Below are 23,462 nucleotides of genomic sequence, written 5' to 3'. Positions count from 1 at the left end.
CAGCCTCCCTCTTTACACCCTCTCAGGAAGTTCCCCAAAAAGGAAATGATTCCCTTTTTAAATATAAAAGGGATTTCAAAATTGGCAACGGGGAAGCTGACTTGATTAGCATGATACTTGGCCAGCTTCATCAAAATGGCCAAACAAAGACAGGGCTTACACAGGATCATCCTAAACTCAAGTACCCGCAGCACAATCTTTTCGGTCTAAATAAGAAAAATCTACAAACTTTCAAATCTTACCGCAGTTCCAGCGAGTTTTCGCTATCACAATTTTAAGAACCTTTATGAGAACCGGCTTAAAAACGAACAATTCTTTCGTTGAAAGACAAGCTATATTAAACACGAAAATTGGAAGTAAATCTTCTTCCGATTCGCATGCAAATTTTCACTAGTTTTATTAATTCTATCTGCAGCTTTTACAGAAATAAAGAAGAGAAAGAGGCGAGTCAAATTATTAACAAGGCCCTTTTTCATAAATTTTGTGTCAAAATTTTTTTCGAATTAAGGCTTTATAAATTTTTGACCTGTTTAGAAGTGCGAGCTACACACCTGTAACAAAAGGCATGCAAGTAACAAAGTAGTCTTTACAAAAGAGCAAATACGTATGCCAAACATCGATAGAGTTGAAATTAATCCTAGAATCAGTATTGTCTTTTTTAAGAATGTTTATTCGCATTAATATGAATTAAAAACCCGCTGCAAATAACCACGTTGTTTTAATATACCCTCAAACAGACACCTGCTATGCCGTCAATCCCTTACCATGTTAAAATATTAGGATTTATGAAATTTCTGAGCCTTAGCTTAAGGATTTAGCTTAAGGAATGGATAAATCTATTAAAGGATGTATGGAACGACAGAAAAACGTTTTAAAAGTACTCCTTATTCTGTATTTTCTCCTGCAGGATATCAGAGCGTGGTCTTGGAGGGGTAAAGAATGGTGGGTCTGCATGCAATATGTGTTAGCTACAATTATTCCGCATGTTATGAAGCAAAAATTGTTTTATAACTTCACTTCTTGGGTGTGGTCGTTATAATTAACAAGTACCAGGCAACCATATACGGCATCAGGATCTCGCTTAGCACTACTTGTCGAAAGAGCCAGATTACAGTTAATAGAATAGGCTTTACTGTCTCCCTGGAGGATATATCCCCCCACTCCTCAAAACATTGCATCTGTAACTCCTCAAAAGTAAAGCAGAAAAATATCTGCTGCTTTAGACCCTTGTTAATTGTTAATTAAACAATGATTTGCTTCATTTAGTTTCAGCCAGTCAAGGGCACTAATTAATGCTTCGAAAGCCAATTTGACTAAATAACTTACTTGTTTACAAGATCTTGAAGTCTTTGTAAAGGTTCTGGATCGCCGTCTTTTCCACATTCAAGAACAGTCTTCGAATCGTAAACTCGAATAATTCTGTCTGCACTGTTCAAAAGAAATGAACTAAAAAAATAAAATAAAATAGATAGTAATTACTTCTTTCAGCACAATGAAAAAAGAAGCTATCTTTCTAAAGAATCTGTGTTTAGAATTTTTTTTCTTAAAAACTTTTACGCAATAAATTTTCCCTTTTAATACGAGCATAAAGACGAGTAAAAATTGACTCCATCTTTAGCAATATTTAGAATACACAAAAAAGCAGATTCTTTCATTAAATTGCTTGGTTTTGGTTACTATTGGCGCAGGTCATTCTTAGCTTACAATTTGTTACCATCCTGACCAGTTTGACGCATTTATGTGTAAAAATCTCAAGTTACAATAGCATAACAGTAGAACAAACAAATTTGAAAGCTTTGTAAATCTGACGTTTTCCTTTAATAACAACTATTTTTCATAACCATTTGGTTTGAATGTACGATAATTTTCTTGTTCGAGAAGAAGAATATTTTACGACAGTAAATTAAATTTACTATCTTATTGACCTGAGTACTTATCTTTTACCAAGTAATCGCGCTTGGTCACCCTCAGTCAATGAACTGTTAGCAGAAGTAGTAGTAAACCTTCAGTGTATTCGGCTCCTATCACATGTCAAAACCTTAATGTAACAGTAAAAATACATTTAATAGTAAACCAACTGCAAGTGCTTCCTAGCGATAAGAATTAAATCTACGACAGGATCATGTTTCTGCTTAAAATAAGAACATCCTTTTCTAAAGCTCTTCCCAAATACTCTCTAAGGACAGGGAAGGGCAATGGTACCCTAAAACAGAATTTTTCATGCTCCAATAAAACATTGAACATTTTAAAAGTTGTTTAGCATCGATGTTGTAAGTCTTAAAATGTATACTGATATTTTCCATCAAGGTCTATAAAGGATTTAACTATTGGACTTCATTTCGAAATTGTTCAGGTATGTCTTGGAGGGACCCATTTATATGCTGAACAGCAAATTCAGTTTATTTTTGTCTATCTAGGAAATTTCTTTTGAGAATTGTGCCATTTTGACGATTTTTTCAAACGCAACATCTCTTCAAGCTGTGTGTTTGGATTTGGGCTAATTTTCTACACTAGTGAGGGAGGATAATTCGAAATATTGAATTATGTTTTCATAATTTATCAGTGTAATAATATTTCGCCACCTTCGGAAGTGCTAAGTTTTACAAATCAGGCCCATAGATTTTTTTTTAACAATGGCTCGGCGAAAGGCGCCTTTTAAATGTTATCTTAACACGTGAAAATAATAGAATTTGCTTCCTTCTATTTTATTTGCACTAAAAAGTTCCACGCAAAAATCTTTTGAGGATATGAACCACTAACCGTTTTGAGAATATGAGTGTCTCTAATTCAACCTAAGCCCAGAGCAAAGAGAATATGAACGGCTCTATTTGCCGTTATGCCTGTATATGGCATGAAGTATTCCTGTGCCCATTCACATAGGAAATTGTGGTCTGAAAATTTACTTTTTACCGTGTATTCGAAAAGATAACGAAAAAAAGAGATATATTATGCCAGCATGTACTTGATTATAATAAAGTCATAGGACAAAATTAATTCCAGAGATGGGGATCAAGTCACTGGGGGGGGGGGGCGACAAAGAACGTGACCCTTTTAGAAATTTTTGACCATTCTACCCATTACATAGCTAAAAAGCATAGACTTAAACTCTATAATTCAGAAATCAAGAGGTAGAGAGGCGACCAGGCTCAGATTAGTAGTAGTATTCCCTTTTCTGATTTAAGCGGCCATATAGAGGGTATGCTATTGGAGCTAATAGCCCCTCAAGACGCCATTACGCACACCTGGGTCTTACAAAATGCTACAGCACACCTGTACGTTACGTAATATGGTCCGTTTACTGCTGATTGTTAGATAACAGGGTATTGTTTACTTTTGTTGTTCTGAAATGGGGAATATTTTCTAAGAGATGCAGGTGCCTGTCATGTTAATTACTTAAAAACCTACGAAGGCCAGGAAAAAATGTTCAGGGAACGGCTAAATCATGATTTCTTTGGTTGTTACGTGATAAAGAATGTTTTCTAAACTATACAATGTTTTAATTACTTAAAAACCAACCAGGGCCAGGGTTTGTTTACTTCGGGATTTCTTTGGATGTTATATAATAGTTTGTTTAGCACCGAACTCGTCAAAGCACTAGAGATCCCTCCAATTCCCCCAAAGAGATCGGATCCGGTCCGCTTATGTCGATCACGTTTCTGTAACTTGTACTTATTCTCGAACTTGCCAAAGTGCTAGAAATCCCCTCAACTTCCCTAAAGAGAGCACATCCAGTCCGGTTATGTAAATCACGTATCAAGAAATTATGCTTATTCTCCCCATCAAGTTTCATCCCGATCTCTCCACTCCTAGAGTTTTCCATGATTTCCATTTCCCCCTCGACTCCTTATGTCCCAAATTGAAAATAGAGCATCTGAGACATGAGATCTTTCTATAAATCACGTTTCATTAAGATCCGAATACCGATTCGTAAGATAAACATACCTCCATTTTCATGCTTTCACCTCCCTCCAGCCCCTTCCCAGATGATCAAATCAGATTAACGACTGTTATCAAGTCAATTTGTGCAGGTCCCTGACAAGCCTACCAATTTTCATCGTACTACGACGTCCAGAAGCACCGAACTCGCCAAAGCATCGGAAATATCCCCCCCAGATTCCCCGAAGAGAGCAGATCCATTCCGATTATTTCAATTACGTATCAAGGACTTGCACTTATTCTTCCCACCGAGTTTCACACCGACCTCTCCACTCTAAGCATTTTCCAAGATTCCCGGTTCCCCCCTCCGACCCTCCCCCCAATCTCATTGGATTCGTCTGGGACTTAAAATAGGAGCTCTGAGAAATGACATCCTTCTAATTAACAAATTTCCTTAAGATCCGATCACCCATACGTAAATTAAAAATACTTCCTTTTTTCTAATTTTCTCGAATCACCCCCCCCCCCCTCCCCCCAAACTACCCCTAGAAAGATACTAGAAAGACAGCGGATCCATTCCGGTTATGTCAATCCTGTATCTAGAACTTGTGATTATTCTTCCTACCAAGTATCATCACGATCTCTCCACACTAAGCGTTTTCCATGATTTCCGGTTTCCTCCTCCAGCCCCCCGAATGGTACCAGATCCGTTCAGGATTTAAAATGAGAGCTCTGAGACACGAAGTCCTTTTAATTATCAAATTTCATTAAGATTCAATCACCCATTCGTAAGCTAAAAATATCTCAGTTTTTCAAATTACCGAAATATGCCCCCCAAATCCCCCAAAGAGAGCGGATCCGGTCCGGTTATGTCAATCACGTATCTAGGACTTGTGCTTATTTTTCACACCAAGTTTCATGCCGATCTTTCCACTCTGTGTTTTCCAAGATTCCAGTCCCCGTCCAACTCCCCCCAATGACACCGGATCCGGTTGGGATTTAAAATAAGAGGTCTGAGTTACAATGTCCTTCTAAATATCAAATTTCATTAAGATGCGATCAATCGTTCGTAATTTGACAATACCTAATTTTTTTCTAATTTTCCAAATTAACCGAATTACCTCCCCCCCAGCTACCCCAAAGAGAGCGGATCCGTTCCGATTATTTCAATTATGTATCTAGGACTTGTGCTTATTTTTCCCACCAAGTTTCATCCCGATATATCCACTCTAAGTGTTTCCCAAGATTTCAGGTTTCCCCCTACAACTTCCCCCAATGTCACCGGATCCGGTCAGGATTTAAAATAAGAGCTCTGAGAAACAAAATCCTTTTAAATATCAAATTTCATTACATCCGATCACCCATTCGAGGGTTAAAAATACCTAATTTTTTTCTAATTCTTCCGAATTAACCGTCCCCCCCACTCGCCCCCAGATAGTCAAATCAAGGAAACCACTATTTCTAATTTAATCTGGTACGGTTCATGATACGCCTGCCAAATTTCACCAACCTAGATTATCTAGAAGTGCCCAAATTAGCAAAACTGGGACCAACAGACAGACAGACAGAAATAGCGATCGCTATATGTCACTTGGTAAATACCAAGTGCCATAACAATGTTATAAAAAACCTCTTGAAATGTCTTGAACCGTCTTGAAGAAAAATGTTGAAAAAAAACATCAAGAAATATCTTAAAACGCCTCGAAGAAAACAAACTATTACACAACAACCAAAGAAATCCTGAAGTAAACAAACTCTATTACGTAACAACCAAAGGCATCTCGAAGTAAACAAACCCTATTACGTAATAACCAAAGAAATCCTGAAGTAACCAAACCCAATTACGTAACAAGTAAAGAAATCTTGAAGTAAGCAAACCCTGCCCCTCATAGGTTTTTAAACATAACAACCAACTCAGATTCACCTCCTCCTGATATAAGACACACATCGACAAGAACCAATCCCACCTTTATATCAATAATCCGATAGAGTGAAATTAAATAGCAATAAGAACTAACTTTCCTCTTCGAGAAAATTCAATGGTTTTGATTGCAGTGACACTAGTAGTTCCTTGAGTGACCTTAAAGGAAGCTTTGTTTTCTAACGTTTTAGAGCATAGTACCAGAACCTTTCCTCTGCCATTGCCAGTGTATATGTGGTCACCTCTTCTGTCAAATGATGCAACTATATTGAGATCATTCTAAAAAAAAAAAAAAGAAGAGAAATCATAAAATTCCGCTTAGCTATAATAATAGTGGTCCAACGAAAACAATGATAGAGCTGCTCAATCAAGACATGGTTCCAAAGGCAATCGTGTATCGTAAGTAAGTTTGCAACAAAATCTTGTTCCTTAACATAGTTCAAAAGTACAAGTTTTGAGGATTTGTTTTAAAACTGCTAAAGAGAAAATCCTTTTACCGAAACAATTCCTTTATCTGCAAAAATGATTTCATCTCAAGGAACATATACTTCTACAATAACAAGAAAGAATTTTAATAGACAACTGTTTTTTACAATAAAAGACAAAATTTAATTTCACCCGATCTAAGAAATTTTAATATATGTATCAACATTCATTGAAGTAATTCTGAAAGATACGAGGAGTCTGAAACGCATCATTAATCTATTTTAACTATTTATCACTGTGTTTCAATTTAGTTCTAATTTATTAGCTCTCTTTTATTTCATCAAGCTAAATCCAGCAAATGAAACCAAAAAGAAACATCGCTATTATTTACTATTACTGGTTGTGTACACATTGCTGTTAGTTTAGTTTTCCTTTACATTTCCTTTTAATTTGCAATTCTAAGGATTCTTTGCAATTCTAGGATTCAAATTAATTATAATTCGCAATTCTAAGGATCTTTTTCTAGCTCTTCCTTTGTGATAGAAATTATTGACTCACCACAATGTTTGTAATTAAAATAAAAATTAACATTTGTCCTGTCTTTATTTGCATATGCATGTTCATTTGCATGTAAAACAGGCACATAAACAAGAATTTATTTTTGAGCTGAAGTAGAGGGATGCGTTTGTACAACTAGCAAATAATAGGCAAAAAGAGAATTACGATAAAATATGAAAAATACTTATACACATGAAGCATTTTCCCTACCCTTGTTGTAAAACCTGAACTACGTTGAAGAACTAATCATGGGATATGACTAATCACCACTTACGGGATAAAAAGGGACTTTATGCTCTCGGAGAGAAATAAAACACCATTCTCTCCCTATGCAAATTAATGGAAAAGGATTCAAACAGCTCTTCTTTGGCAAATAGCATTTGGACTCGTAGCGTTTGGGTTCCTTGTGGCCTTGAAGTTGGTTGCATGATTTTCCATGGCATTTATTTTTATTCTTCCAAATAGAAAAGAAACGACTTTGGTTTTTTCACAATGGGCAAAACAAGGGAAGCGTACGGTCCTGCTTTCTTTTCTCCGCAGTTACAGAATAAATACTTGTCAAATACCGCTACGGCTATTGCAACGACAGTTTGTTGGAGATGCATATCATAAAACCTGTGACGCAACATGTGGCCCTAAGATGATTCCATCAGTCTTGTGATTTACAATCAAAGCAAAAAACATTTTTGGCTTCAATGCTTAAGAAGTCTTAACTAATAAGAAAATTCGAACTTCCTTTTTTTCAAATCCATTTTTTATTCTATTATTTTTTTTTTTGCAAAAAGCCGATTTTGCAGTTACTTGGTCTTGTCCTGCTTTCCTGTCTTATAAGCCTTTAATTATGTATAGAAAATGTATCATTGTTTAAAAGCTACTCGTTTTTTCTTCTGGGTGTGATCAGGGGAATCCAGCCTAGGGAGGGTGACTTTCAGAAACATGGACTTTTAGAAATAAAATTAGAAGCAATATGCAAGTTTACACAAGGTCAGAAATCAGAACAATTGGACAATAAGTAGCAAACAAATTTAGATGGGCAGATTTTTCGCTTTTTGTATATTTTTTCGTCAAAAAAGGAAAAAAAAAGACTATCACAAGGAGAATACTGCAAACTTTCCCTGTAATATATAAAAAAAATATTTTCTAATACAAAAGCCCCGTTTGCAAGGGGGGTAGGTCCTGGATACATCCTTCCTGAATAGATTTATTTTTGGTAATCAAGTGTGTGGAAAAAAAAAATTAAAACTTAAAAAAGCTACTGAAATAATCAGGAATAATGGCATAAATGACCAATTTTTTTTTTATATATATATATACATATATATATATATATATATATATATATATATATATATATATATATATATATATATATATATATATATATATATAAATATATATATACATATATATATATATATTTATGTATATATATATATATATATATATATATATATATATATATATATATAAATATATATATACATATATATATATATATATGTATATATATATATATATATATATATATATATATATATATATATATATATATATATATATATATATATATATATATATATATATATATAACAAATACTCCCACCTAAAAGTTTCATAATAAAGGTAATCGGTGGGAGTGATGTGACATGATTGCCTAAGCTCTGGCTGGGTCCAACTGGAGGTTTCGACACAATAAAAATTTGAGAGGGTAATGCATATGCTTAAAACACATAGTTTTGGATATCACTTAAAATATTTAAATGCCTAAAAAAGAATATTATTTCAGCTGAGAAATATATGAGAATGTAGGGAGACTTGGAGTACTTGGGACGTTTTTTTTTAAACGTCACTGATGGCAAACGATTTCAGCTGCAAGGCTAAATCTTGGTTGGTAATATAGGCAACTACAAGGAGAACGTCTGGCCCAAAACTCAGCTTTGTAAGTCATCTTGAACTTGACCAAAAAAGCAATTCAGAAGAAGCTCTCAGATGTCCCAAGTATAAAACTAGTTTTATACTTGCGACTAGGTCGTTTTATACTTGGGACACAGTTTAATACTTGGGACGCTAGGGTTTCCATCTTTTTTTAAAGTCAAATATAGTCATATAATATTACAAGAAAATAAAAAAGTTTACATGTTAGAATGTTTACAATACATTATATACAGACATGTCAATCGCAAAATTAAAGTGCCCGGCTTGGCGTTCAGTTTGGCCAGTTGGTTCTGGCTTTGGCAGCTTCTTTGCAACTTGCCGCTTCTCAAACTGGTAAGAAGCTTTTGTAGCTACATATTTCTGAAAAGGAGCAACCCTTTTAAAGTAGCGGACTTGAACCTCGCTCTCACCGACTTTGGCAACTTCTCCTACATTGTAAAATTTCTTTCCACGTTTTTCATCTTCCCTGACAAGGACATAGTCCCCACTCTGTATCCATTTCCTCAATCTGATTCTCCATGGTTTCATGGGACGTTGATGGGTGTTCGTTTTCAGCTTCACTGCCAGTACTTACACAGTTTTCTTCTTCTGAAGATGTATCAGATAAAGGAATGGTGGAATATTTCAGCTTTCCGCCAAACTTCTTCGCTGACACCTTTTTGGCAGGCTTTTTCACCTTTGACGCAGTTAAATTTTTCTTGTTAATCCGTCCAACTGCCTTTTCTTCAATTTTATTTTTCTCGGGCGTATCTATCAACACTCGGCAAGACCCACGAGCTCTACCTCCGCCTCTAGATTTTCTTGGCCCAGCTTTGGGGAATGGTCTAATGTCACCTGGCGATACAGCACAGGAAGGATCCATTGTTTGCCCTCCTTTGGGAGTTTGAGGGGTGGTCGACATCCGTATAGGCTCGATGGTTGATACATTGCTACCAGCTTCTGCATCAGAGTCCGAGGGTGGCTCTACTGTTCCACTGCCAGTCGTAGCTTCAGGTTCTGGGCTATCTGTAATTGAAGATTGTGCATGTTCATCATCATTGAATATGTCGTTGTTAAATGGTGAAATCCCAGAAACACAGAATCCTGACATAATGTTACTCGGAATAAAAGTCAGTGCGTATGCTATTCCAGGGAACTGAGGGATCTCATACATTGAAACTGGGATGCCCGGGTTATTCACCATCCAGTTCGAAATTACTCTGTTATAATGAAGCTTGAACGGGAAAAACAGTCTTGTCCAGTGGCTGCAGTTTGTGGGAGGTGTGTGGTAGAAGGGTTAGCATGACGATGTGATTGTCTTTTGCCAGCTGTATTGCATCAATTAACAGATGGGATTCATGATTGTCAAGGATCAGAAGAAAGGGATTCTGTGCTTGTGGGCGTGCATAGGATATGAAGTGTTTCATCCACTCAACGAAGATTAAAGAATTGGTCCATCCACTTCCACCTCCTCCAAAAGCCAGAGTTCCAGTGGGTGTTCCCAGACTCGGCAACATCCTTGTGTGGCTTCTGTACGGTGGTCAGCACAATCGTCCATATTTCAAATATTCTGAGACTGAAATCTGAATTTTTCCACGACGCCCTTTAGTTTGTCGAAGAACGAGGAAACTGTATGTCGATTGAAACTTGTAGCCCTTGCGAGGCTGATTTGTTCTGGTGTCCTTAAGCTAAGTGACGGAGTTCTAGCCATAAAGATGTAATACCAAGATGTCCCTGCCTCTTGTTTGGCATCCCATCCTGCAGATAAGATATACCATTTCTCTTGGCATATTCGTAGACTAGCGTTTTAACTTCAAAAATACCAAGCCCATAATGTAGCTTAGATGCCTCAATCAGGTAAGTTTTCAGCTCAGTTTCTTGTTCAGTGGTCAAAATCTTGTTGTGGGTTATTTTTGACTGGTATTTAAAAGGGGTATTGACTGCATCTCTGCTAGAGTTGGTCATGTGAGAAGTGAGGTGCCTGTATAGAGAAGTTTTGGACAGGCCAAACATTTTAGCAGCTTCCCGTACAGATGAATTTTTTGACAAAATATCTGCTATGGCTCGCCTCAAGGCTCCTTCATTGACTGGTGGGTTTTTCTTCCCCATATTATCGAAAACTACAAAAAAAGGCTGTTCATAGAACTTGGAGGTTGATTTTACCTAGTCAGGGTGTGAACAAAAATTAATCGTGAAAAGTTCAAAGAGATCTAGTCGAGACAGAATTCAAGATTTGGTTGTAGATTCTATATTCTTAGTACTTGAAACATGTCCCAAGTACTACTACTTGGGACTGTCCCAAGTATAAATTAAGGTGTGTATTGACACAAGAAAATAGAGCTTAGTGTTCACAGTAGATAATGCAGATATTCATGGCTACACATCATTTCAATGTTCATCGCCAATACATAGACCTATTTTTCTGTAAATACCTGCAATGGCACACTCGCAACTAACTACACAGATTTCGGAAATCTTAGAAAATAAACTTACAAACTCTTTGTTCACCTCTCTCTTGACAACCACGTGGGTTACTGAAATAAAAGTTTATGCAGACGCCGCCTATGAGCTAAGTTATTCAGAGGGCAAAATAATATTGCGAATGCTAGATGGCATCTTGTAGATGAAGGTGCTGTCCCAAGTACTTCAAGTCTCCCTATATTTGTAAAAAAAAAATAAAGTCCTTAATTTACCTTTTTGTTCCCCAACAAAGATAAAATTAAAATTGGCGAATGCGGACAAGTTACAACATGGATAAGAAGTACTTAATGACTCATGATTGTGAACAATAGTAATGTTGAATGCTTGATAACCAAATCTTACTTAACATGATTCGTAAATATCCAAAATATTCATCAGCCAATAGCTAATCCAAAAAACTATAGAACGGGTAGCTGTTTCCCCCTTAGAAATCAGTCAGTTTGATTTCGGACTCCCGCAAGAGAGCATAACTTTTTTCCCTAAAAGTAGGCGACCTCATGGTTGAAATTATTTGTCACCAGTGGATTTTATGTAAAGATAGGGGATTTTAAACGTAAATTTGTAAGTATACTCTGTTTTGTCTCACGGCTGACTGATCAAGCCAGATATTCAAAGAAAAGACCTTCTTTTTTGGAGGAGGAAGACTGGAAATTTTTAGGTAAGGGTGAAAACTATTTTTCCGTTGGTCCTCACAAAACAGTACAAGGTACGGTTTTCTTTTATTCCAGTCGTGTGACAGGTTTTTGGCTAATTACTATATACTAATAATTAATAATAATTTATTTATAGCCCACAAAGTACATTAAACTGTGGAGTAAACACACAAAAAAAGAAAAAACAAGACAAAAAACATTACAACATAAATAACATAGCAGCATAACAACATACAACATAAATAAATTACCTCCATTCAAAAAATGGCCCTTTTTTTGGGGCTAATAAGTCGACCCTCCAACTGACAAAAAGTGATAACCATGAGCATTTTATTTAATATTAAAAATAATAATAATAAAAAAAAACAGAGAGAGAGGGGGAGAGCAAGGAAAAAGAGTATAACTTACATCTTCTTCTTCTGGTGGTATAATTCTATGTCCTCCGTCAACGGTGACAAGAACTGCGGCATGTCGCATCGGACAAACTAAAAATTGGCCGTCATCCCTTGGATGAAACTGTACTTTCAAGATTGGAGACGGGAACCGGTACTTCTGATCACATTCTCCAGTAAGTATATCCCAAATTGCAACAGTATTGTCAATAGAGGCACTCACAAGCTTATAGCCACGACGATTAAAACTGCAATTTGAATTTATCAGAACTAGGAAATAGATTTTAAAAACTTTTCATTTCGGCGTAGTATTAATTATGTTTCTACTGGAATGGCTAACTGACAGTACAGACAAATTGCAAGCAGCATACAACAAGCGGGCGAAGGTTAATTTTTGCTTTTGTTCACTTGAAATATTAGTGCTGTCCTTTTTTTATATATTCGGTTCTAATTAAACCGTAGCTTTACAATCCCTTACTGAAATGACTAATCAAAAGCGTAAAGCTGCAATAAAGATTCTCAAGAAGATTAACGCTTACATTCTGACTCCTAAGAGGGTTCCACCTACACTGTTCAGTATTTGAGAACAAATGGAGAACAACCACATTATCAATCTTTCTTGTGAGCGAAAAATACACTCCAGTTTCAATATAATATATACATAACAGAAGCCGAGCTAAGCCATATAACCCATTCAGATGAACATAAAGCAAAAACTGCACAATGGTGACAGCTGTTGCCAACATACATTTTTAGTCGAAAGAGCAGCCAGTATTAATAATAATACTGTAATTGAAATTAACAGCGTATTGTCTAACAGTACTAAAGGTTGGAACTTTTCAAAATATATGACCACAAGGGTCAACATGGTATATCAGCTGATAAAATGGTAGACTAACTGAAAACATAATCTTTCCTAAATCACTTGCTATAATGCCTCGGAGAGTTGCTAGTGGTATCACTTCGATGAACTATGCCTGATTTATTATTTGATTTTGTTTTTTCTTTAGACCAGGACACTTCATATAAAAGGAGCAGTCGTAGAAACTTCGAAAGGGGCTATTCGATTCGAAATTTGAAGGGTTAGTGACCTCTTTAATAGCCGAAAGTGATTGGAGGACAATCAGCCCCCCCCCCTCACGCCCATAATTTCACCAAACACAACCGATCAAAATTTTTAGATAGCCACTTCGAGCAGCATAGGTAAAAGGTCTGGATATTGTGTCTGTGATGATGCCACCTTCCATAGCCCTCAGGGCAAGGGCTGTAAATTATGCCCTGGGGACACACAAGGCTTTTTGCAGAAGGGATGGTCGTATCGACCGGGGAAAGGGCTCATTGGATTGGTAATAAGAAGTTCTAGCGCCCTTTTTAAGATCCCAAGTCATTGGACGACAACTGCCCCCCCCAAGCCAATCATTTCCCCAATTACATCAAATCAAAATTTCAGATAGCCAATTTGTTCGGCGTAGTTGAAAGGTCCGGTAATTATGTTTTAAGGGATTACACCACCCCTCCACAGCCCCTAGGGTAAGGGTTGTAAGTTATGCCCAGGGGGCATATAAAGCTTAAATGGAAAAGGTGGTTGTATAAGCTTCGGAGAGGGCCTCGTTTGATTGGAAATCAGAGATACTAGTGCCCTTTTTAAGAGTAAAAATGATCGGAGGGAAACTAGCCCCCTCCCCCTTACGGTCTATCTTCCCCAAATGCATTCATTGGAAATTTTGAGATGGTCGTCTATTCAAAAAGAGTCCAAAGATCACATAACAAGACCTTTAGGGTTGTAAGTTATGCCCCAGGCCATATAAGATTTTTGTGGAAGGGTGGATGTGTGAGCTTTAGAGGAAGCTCATTTGATTGGAAATGTATATTTCTAGTTCCCTTCTTTTAAGACTCGAAATTGATGGAGGGCAACTAGCCCCCCTCCCTGATATCCTCTTTTCCCCAAACACATCCGATCAGAATTATGAGACAGCCATCTTGTTCACAATAGTTCAAATAGCATATGAAAATACATTCAGGGTTGATGCATCCCTTCAGAGCCCAGAGACAAGGCGAGGATATTAAGTTTTTATGCAACAGATACTCATATAAACTTCGGATCGGATGGGGCTTATTCGATAGGAAGTTGGAAGATCTAGTGCACTTTTTAGAGTCGAAAGTGAATAAGGGTCAAGAAGCCCCTCCCCCACAAACCTATCATTCCCCAAATTACATCCAAACAAAATTTTAATATTTGATTCTATTTTTCATTAACTTATTATTCTTCTTTGCTTCATACGGGGTTTTAGACAAGGGACCTTTTAATAGAAGGAGTTGTCCTAGGAACTTCAAAATGGCTCATTCAATTTGAAATGAATAGGGCTAGTGCCCTTTTTAATAGTCGAAAGTGATTGGAGTGCAACCAGCTCCCCTTCCATAATTTCCCTAAACACATCCAATCAAACTTTTGAGATAGTCATTTTGTTCAAGGTAGTTGAAAGATCCGGAAATTATGTCTTCGAGGATAACAACCACCTATATTCCTCGGAGCGAGGGTTGTAAGTTATGCCCTTAGGGCATATAAAGTTTTTATAGAAAATATACACTTCGGAGGGGGCTCATTAGATTGATAATCAGAAGTTCTAGTGCCGTTTTTAAGTAAAAGCGATTGGAGGGCAGCTACCCCCTCCTTCCCCCCACACATCTCATTTTCCCGAAATGCATCTGATACAAATTTTAAGATGGCAGTTTTTTCAAAAAAAAAAAAAAATCCAAAGACAATAGCAGTGGCTAAGTTAAGAGCGATGTAGGCACTTTTTTTTGGGGGGGGGGGAGGGAGGGGGTTATACAAGGCCACTTTTTATAGGAGGAATTGTCATAGAAACTTCGAGAGGGACTCATTTGATTGGAAATTTCAAGTTCTATTGCCCTTTCTAATAGTCGAAAGTGAATTTTTTAAGAGTTAAAAGAGATTTGAGGGCAACTAGTCCCTCCTCCGCCCACGACCATCATTTTCAGAGCCAAACATCCTACAAAAATTTTGAGACGTCTATTTTCTTCAGCATAATTGAAAGATCCTGTAATTATACCTTTTGGAACAGAAGTCCCCTCAAAGCCCCCAGAACAAGATCACCTTTTTTTTTGCCAATTTTACAAATGAGCGAGCAGAAGAGGAACATTTTTTACTACAAAAGCCGTCGTACCTGTCGGAAGGGGTCTCCCTTAAACTGAAGGGATCAAGTAGCAAGAAACTACGCTTTCCTCGCTTATTCGTGTCTAGTTCTTATGATATTGACTTGGGACTGGAAACGGACATTCTCTTGGCTGTTTGATGGAGTGCAAATTATTACATAAAGCAGTGGTGAACTATTTATATTGCTCGATGGAGACATGTGTAAAATATGACTCACTAATTAAATCGTGTGTTTAGTTCTTTGAAAAAGATACGAATTTGGAAAGAAATGAGATGCTCTGTGATGAATCTTGAGATATGATGAAAAATGTCTTCGACATGTAAAAGAGGAGGAAAATGTGATTGAAATAGGAAAAATGCTGGCAAGATGTGCAAAGGACCGGAAAATCTTGCCAAAGTTTATGATTTACGATCTTCAAGAGGTTCCGGCTCCCTCAGCATTGACCAGAGAATATGTAGTATCAAAAATTCAAGAAATTTACAAAAAAATTGATAAGACCCTGGATAAGTTGAACTAAATGCCTACACTTGGCATTATTGAGAGGTCTAGCAAAAAAAACCGGAGATGAGTCTCCTCTTCTTTACTCAGTAGTGGTAAAAAATCCGACAAAGTCATTATCTAGGGCAAAAGCAAGAAAAAACATAACTGGTTTCATCTGAGGTGCAACTCAGGATAAGAATGCGATCGATGTCAGACGAAATGAATCTGATTTAAAGGTAATCGTAAACAACTAGCCCTTAGCTGAAAAGACAGCGAGATCATTCAAGGCATCCGATCAAGAAGCAGCTGTGAGTATTCAGTTAAACCAGTGTATTGAAATCATTACGCACATCCCACCTGAATTTCAGAATGATCTATGCTCTTTCATTCATAAGTGTAACAAGGCAGAAAAATGTGTCGACTCACAGACTTTCAAGGTATTTCTCCATGGTCAAGCGGACTCGGATTATGGAATCGCAAACTCATCAAAATAGGATATGAAGTGCACAGAGTTGAGCCTTTTCTGTTCTTTCCCAGTACATGTTACAGGAGTCACAAAGCTAACGGCCACCTGGCAAAAGACTGTAAGAACGCTATGATTTGTGCTAAATGTGCCCAGCTGGGGCATAGGAGCTCACGCGATTCTCCGTATGAAATTGACCTTAGCTGTGTCTCTTGCAAGTCGAATAGGCATAACTACAATTCACTTCGCAGCTCTGAAAATAACAAATTGCTGTCCGAGAAAACCCGTAACAGTGTAGCTAGCTCTGTAAGAAATGGACAGTAATGAGAGCATTTCAACTGTATAGCAGTATTTCACCGGAAGAACCGAGGTCGCCCCCATGGAGGCCTCACAGTGCTAAGGAAGTATCAACCTTAAACCATAGAAGCTAGTGAACGCTTTGTCGCCGTAGTTTTTAATGATCTTGCTGTCATAAATGTCAACTTACCAACTAACTATGGTGACCAAGTCTCTGAGGCCCATTTCATCTTCCCTTGTCTGAGGCTAGTTTGCTATGAAAACCTTCCGTTCTTTTCATAGATGTATTATCACGGATGACTTCAACTGTGATTTGACCCGTTCTGAATGTCCGCGTTCTAAAATTATTATAAGTATGCTGCCCCCCTCATTCTCATAACGTAGAAAGAACAAGGACTTTACATATGTATCACAAGCTAGCATTACGTCAAAACCGGACCATGTACTGTATTCATGCAGCCCAGTCCGATGTGTGACAGTAATGGAAGTCAAGCCACCAGCGACCATCTCTCTATATGGGTCTCGATACCCGTCGTGGGGCCAAAGCTGACAACTCTCAACCCAATTAGTTCTTTAAGAAGATGGTGGAGTAACCTAAACGTACAGGAATTTTATGAGCCTTGCAACCGTATCCTAGTGAAATTGAAGGTTCCATACCATCTGCTACAGCCAAGTATCAACCTAAGTAAAAATGAGTTAAGGTTACAACTAAACCTATACTGCAGTCAAATAACCCATGCACTAAAATATGCTGATAAGGTGGTGATTCAAGTGAGGCGGATACGTAGCAAGAGTGAGAAATACATGTAGTCTAGCAACTCAGTTCTAGTTTTGGCCTGTGCTATGACAAAGTAGTAGTTGCGGCTCTGGAACGAGTGCGAAAGCCAAGGACCGGGGGTTGTAAATGCGGTCTGGAATCATCCAAAAAGGAATAATTGGGAAAACTTTGCGGGGGCACCTAGTGGCGGTCAAGTCGGTTACAGCTGAGAAGATTGTAGATGAACCCAATTACCTTTTGAAGTCTGGTCCTCCCTCAGGAAAGCAGAACCACAAGAGTCCCATTAGCATCCCAGAGTCTGAGTGGGTAGCCCATTTCAAAAGTCAGTCTGTAAAACCTAATAGCAGAGCGGAAAGATCTTTCGATAGTGAGATAGCTTCGTTACTTGACTCAATTCAAAAACCAAGTTCTATTGTGATAATACCGTCTTTTGTCTAGAAGGCCTTGTTGAAGCGTAGAGAGAAGAAATTCTCGGCTGACGCCGACAGTATTTGTGCTGAGCATTTTATCGCCGCAAATGACATCCTCTATAACCACCTTTCTTTACTTTTTTAAATGACTTTTGACATTGATGTCCAGTTCCAGACAGTTTATGCGTTGGAGCGGTTAGCCCAATCCTGAAAAAGAATAAATCAAAATCATCATGTTCATCAGTTATACCAGTGACTGTGTCAAGCGTTTTCACAAAGATATTTGAGCTTCTGATTGTTGACCACTTAAAAGAAAAGTGTATTATGCCACCATTCTAGTTCGGGTTCCAGTCGGGTCTAGGTTGGTTCCATGCCCTTAGATGTCTCTGTAATATACTCCGAGATACCGAAGCATTTGGGAGCCCTCTGGTTCTTGAAGCATACAATCTTACGAATGATTTTGGTTCCCTTGTTCACTCGCAGGCCGAGTTAGAGTCGCATACTCGTGGCGTTAGTCTTGATATAATTTTCTCATTAATTATATGTATAAACATTCAAAAGTTCGTTTGAAGTTGGGAAATGTACTTTCGGATAGTGAGCTCACCGTATTCGTCAGAATAAAGCAAGGAGCCATCAAATCATCAATTATCTACAATAACGTCTCTTCCTGCGAAGATTGGTTGCGAAGGGTTCCGTTGTTCTCCTCTTAAACCAACATCCCTTTTTAGATACTTTTGCCAGTTGCAATCGACGCCAAAAGCAGCCAAAATACCTCTAAACTTCAAACTCAAATAGATTAATAAGACGCAACATCCAATGATAGCTCAACTTCATACCAATAAAAAAGCAGAAAAAATAACCATCTAATTAATACTTCTACTCAAAATATCAAGTATTAGCTCAATCAATTCTTTATATTTCCTGATAAGCAGGTATAGTCCGAATTATATGGACAGAAATGATCCCAAACGATATTATGATACATGCAACAAAACATCGGGACATATTTACAATGCAATTTCCACAAGGTATGCAATTTCCATAAGGTACTTGGAATGTACCTTATACCTACCTCGGTATACATTTTGCCTTTCATAGACCCATAAATTGCTTAAAAAGGTTTTCTTATCGAAAGCTAAAGAAAAGAACAATATTCATCCTAGGCTTATAAAAGAGTTTAGAGTTTATGTCGAGGATCAATTGAAGGGACTTACGCAATCTCTTAAGCTTCGCAAGGTCCCAGATGACTCAAAGAGAGCTGATGCTACGTCTATGCAAAGAAAAAAAAAGAAGAAAAAAGAATCCCATAGTAACACGCCTATCAGCCTAGCCAGCGTGGTTTTAAAGCTTATCAAAGGCTTTATCAACAACTCTATCTTTGAGTACCTAAGCAAAGAAAACTTTTTCAATTGGCTCAGCAGAGCTTTAGGAGGTAAATATTCACTGAGACAGATTCGACGTACGTCTATAAAGACGCCTAATCAGTTACTTAGTTATCAAGTCCTAAGAAGTGAGATTCTCTTTGGGTAGAGCAAGACCAAACCTAAATTGTTTTCTTGTTTTTGAAACTAGACTCTTATGGTTCATTTAGTTACAATTAACCCAGTCATCCAGGATTATCTAACCTTGTGTTGAGACGACATAAAAATAATTAATCTATTTTCTCAAGCTCATTAGTCAAGATCTTCCTGTAGATATCATATTACTTAACCACGAAAATGCTTTTGATAAAGTAGCAAACCAGCTCTTTTATCAAATGCTCCATATATATTGGCCCCATCCAATTGTGCGATTGCAGATTTGATCTCAGGATATTATCAACACTTTCCCTGTTAATTGAAAACAGAAGCATGGATTTTACTTCAAGCCTAGTGTCCTGCAGGATTACATCCTAGGAAAAGCAATGTTTAACTTGTATATTAATGATTTTCAAACAATCATCCAGGATTATCTAGCCTAGTGTTGAAATGACATAAAAATAATTTATCCATTTTCTCTAGCTCAACTATTGTTCAGACTGAGTCTGATACAATGTGTAAGTTCACTTCTATTGGGCTATAGCATCCCAGTAGAACCCCTCAAAATGCAAATTTGTGCAATTGAGTCAAAATAACACCTACCTTGCTTACCATATTCTCATCAGAGGGACCATGGTAATTGACAATCAATTTAACTACCGCAAGCACGCTGAAATATAAGTGATGAAACCTAATCGAGTCTTGGGGCTTGTTAGAACTATCACCATCTAAAGAAAACCTCCAAGAGAGCAAAATCTAAAGATTGCCGTTAAGCATCCTCAGGTTGAAGATACAACGGCCATTTCATATCCTTAATATTTTCGAGACTTCAAGAAATTCGATGGTTTCTAATGAAGAACCACCAAAATAGTAGCGCACCAAAGAATAATCTATTACGACATTTTCTAGAGGAGAATCAAAGCACCAGCGCTAAAAGGCTGGAAAAGACAAAGAGATACAATTTGCGGATGAAAGATATTGACCTTTGTTGTTTTTTCTCATTTTAATACCAGATTTCCGAAAATGAATACATCACTCAATAAACGAAAATTTCCCTTTATTAATTTTTGGTGCAGAACAAGCATTGTGACAACTTAATTCGTTGTGTAGGATTAGCGAAATAAAGTGTGATTATTCCCTAACGTATTTACTATATATACATATATATAAACTTTCGGACTATATGCAGCCTGGGCGAGTATACCTCAAGTTCTAGCAAAACAAACCTTGCGCTCATTACCAGAATTATATAGCAAAAATTAAAAACTATAATTTTTTGGGGGACTCTTTTAACGGCATAAAATTTATATCAAAACCCATTCTAACCCTTTAATTTTTATATTTTGTTGATTTTTGGTATTTTGTCAATTAGATTTGTTTACTTTCATAGAACTAAATTAAAAAAAAAAATTAGTATAGTAGTCAAATGATAGTACTGGTTAAGGGTTCCAAGTCGGCCCTAGCTCTCCCCACTCATGGCTACGCCTAAACAGTAGTCAGTAGCTGAAATTGATTTCAAGCCCATGGGAGTTTTTAAAAGGCCTAGAAAGAAACTAAGCACCAAATATATATTAAATTCACGTGTCCCTCTTATCTGAGTTTTCAATGTCTTCTTGTAGCTTCTTTTCACCATGGTTCTCTGTCATATATTTTCCACCCTGAACAAATTTTATACGTAAAAATTTAGCTCCCCAAGATAGCTGCAAAAGCCATTGAGTTACTTCTCTGGTAATTCTTTGAATTTACTTGCCTGACGCAACATACTGGATGCACATGGGCACTAATGACTTTGGCAATGCCTCTTGTTAGGAAATCCCAGAAAACAATTCTTCCATCATTACATCCTACAGCCAAAAGCGTACCAAGCCTATTAAAAGTGCAGGTCACTGCAACAGATATGCAGTCTAGAACGCCATCAAATTCCTGAAACAAATCAATGTTAATACTTTCTTTTATCGTATCATTTAGCTATTGTGAAAACGAGGCATCCGAAAATTTGCTTTATACAGTCCATAACTTAGAATTAAATACGAGACTAGGCCTAATACTTTCGAAGAAAATGTAAATACATTTATATACGTGAGTCCTGTATACCCTGTGAGCCAATTTAAAAATTTATAGATTAAGCTAATCATATACACAAAATTGTCTTAATTTCTTCAATTTCTTAAACTAATTACTTTTCTGGATATTTATTGAAGTATTGTTATATTCTCACTATTTCTCTCTGTTTAGTCACTGCGACTTTTTTCATTCATTGTAATGAAAACTTTTGACAAAATTTGCATGTTCAATCAAATTTTCTGTCATATATGATAGATGACAAAAAATGCATTTGATTTTGAAAAACCATATTTTATTCCTGCATAATCACATCTTGTCTATCAAAAATAGAACTAGAGTTTTTAATTTCTGTTCAAATGAGCCCTCTTTCAATCTTCTAGAATTACTATTTCAATACAATCATTCCTAGAAAAGAAACACCACATTAGCATAAAAATGTGATCTTCCTTGTGGGGGGAAATATTATGTAAATTTCAACATATTTGTACACAATAGCTTGAAATCTCTACAGTAGGGGAAATCTCTACACTTATCTGATATGCTGAATTTAATAGTGTGAATTTTACTAGGATCACTTGAACTTTAAGGGATGTTTCTCTTCTTTTTTGAAAATCATGGCATATTTTGTCTGGTTTGTATCTTACGATGGGTGACATTAAGAATAATAAATTTTATATATTTGGAATCAGCATAAACAAGAGCTAAGAGCTCATATGGCACTTGTGACGAGGCGAGAAGAGCTAAGAGCCAAGAGATCATATGGTATGAGCTCTAACAAAATTCTATGAATCAATAGATTGATTTAAAAAGGAAAATAAGAGGCTTAATGCCGGTCAAGATTTAAAATAAGAGCTCTGAGTCACAAAGTCCTTCTAAATATAGAAATTCATTAAGATCCGATCACCCACTCGTAAGTTATAAATACCTATTTTTTTCTAATTTTTCCTCTGCCTTTTGCCCCCCAGATGGTCGAATCTGCAAAAACGACTTTATCAAGTCAAATTGTGCAGCTCCCTGACACGCCTATCAATTTTCATCGCCCTAGCACGTCCAAAAGTACCGAACTCGCCAAATCACTGAACCCCTCCCCCCAACTCCCCCAAAGAGAGCGAATCTAGTACGATTCTGTCAATCACGTATCAAGGACATTTGTTTATTCTATCCACCAAGCTTCATCCCAATTCCTCCACTCCAAGTGTTTTTCCAAGATTTCCCCCTCCAACTCCCCTCAATGTCAAAAGATCTGGTCGGGATTTGAAATAAGAGCTCTGAGACATGAATTCCTTCTAAATATCAAATTTCATTACGATCCGATCATCTATTCGTAAGATAAAAATACCCCAATTTTCATGTTTTCCAAGAATTCCGGATTCCCCCTCCAACTCCCCCGAATGTCACAGGATCTGGTCGGAATTTGAAATTAGAACTTTAAAGCGATTTTCAAAATTACCCCCCCCCCCCCCAATTCCACCAAAGAGAGCAGATCCGGTCCAGTTATGTCAGTCACGTATCTTAGACAGGTTTCTATTCTTCCCATCCAGTTTCATCCTGATCTCACCGCTTTAAGTATTTTCTAAGATTTCAAGTCCCCCCAACTGCCCCCCCCCCCCAATTACGCTTGATCCGGTTGAGATTTAAAATAAGATATCTGAGTTACGAGGTCCTTCTAAATATGAAGTTTCATGAAGATCTGATCACTCCTTCGTAAGTTAAAAATACGTCATTTTTTCTTATTTTTCAGAATTACCCCTCCCCCCAATTGAGCGGATCCGTTCCAATTATGTAAATCACGTATGCAAGACTTCTGCTTATTTTTTCAACCAAGTTTCATCCCGATCCCTCCAATTTGAACGTTTTCCATCATTTTAGGTTTCCGCACCCCAAACTTCCCCCAATGTCACCAGATCCGGTCAGGATTTAAAATAAGAGCTTTGAGACACGATATCCTTCTAAATATCAAATTTCATGGAGATCCAATCACCCGTTCGTAAGTTAAAAATACCTAATTTTTTCTAATTTTTCAGAATTAACCCCCCCCCCCCCAACTACCCCAAAG

At 37.1% G+C, this 23,462-nt stretch overlaps 1 protein-coding gene across 1 annotated transcript in view; it reads right to left on the bottom strand.

Moving 5' to 3' along the window:
• Positions 1-1,306: 1,306 nt before the first annotated feature.
• LOC136033547 (retinoblastoma-binding protein 5 homolog) overlaps positions 1,307-23,462 on the bottom strand; it is a 36,271-nt gene continuing 14,115 nt past the window's right edge. The window contains exons 3-6 of the mRNA XM_065714287.1: positions 21,093-21,265; positions 12,238-12,469; positions 5,895-6,076; positions 1,307-1,446 (exon numbers count right to left, since the gene is read on the bottom strand). Coding sequence (XP_065570359.1) covers positions 1,323-1,446; positions 5,895-6,076; positions 12,238-12,469; positions 21,093-21,265 — 711 coding nt within the window. The 3' untranslated portion in view covers positions 1,307-1,322. The remainder of the gene's footprint in view (positions 1,447-5,894; positions 6,077-12,237; positions 12,470-21,092; positions 21,266-23,462) is intronic.

This window comes from Artemia franciscana, chromosome 12 (genome assembly GCF_032884065.1).
Source record: "Artemia franciscana chromosome 12, ASM3288406v1, whole genome shotgun sequence".
NCBI classification, from domain to species: domain Eukaryota; kingdom Metazoa; phylum Arthropoda; class Branchiopoda; order Anostraca; family Artemiidae; genus Artemia; species Artemia franciscana.
Note: the sequence above shows the minus strand (reverse complement) of the source record. Positions and strands in the feature narration are given on the sequence as shown.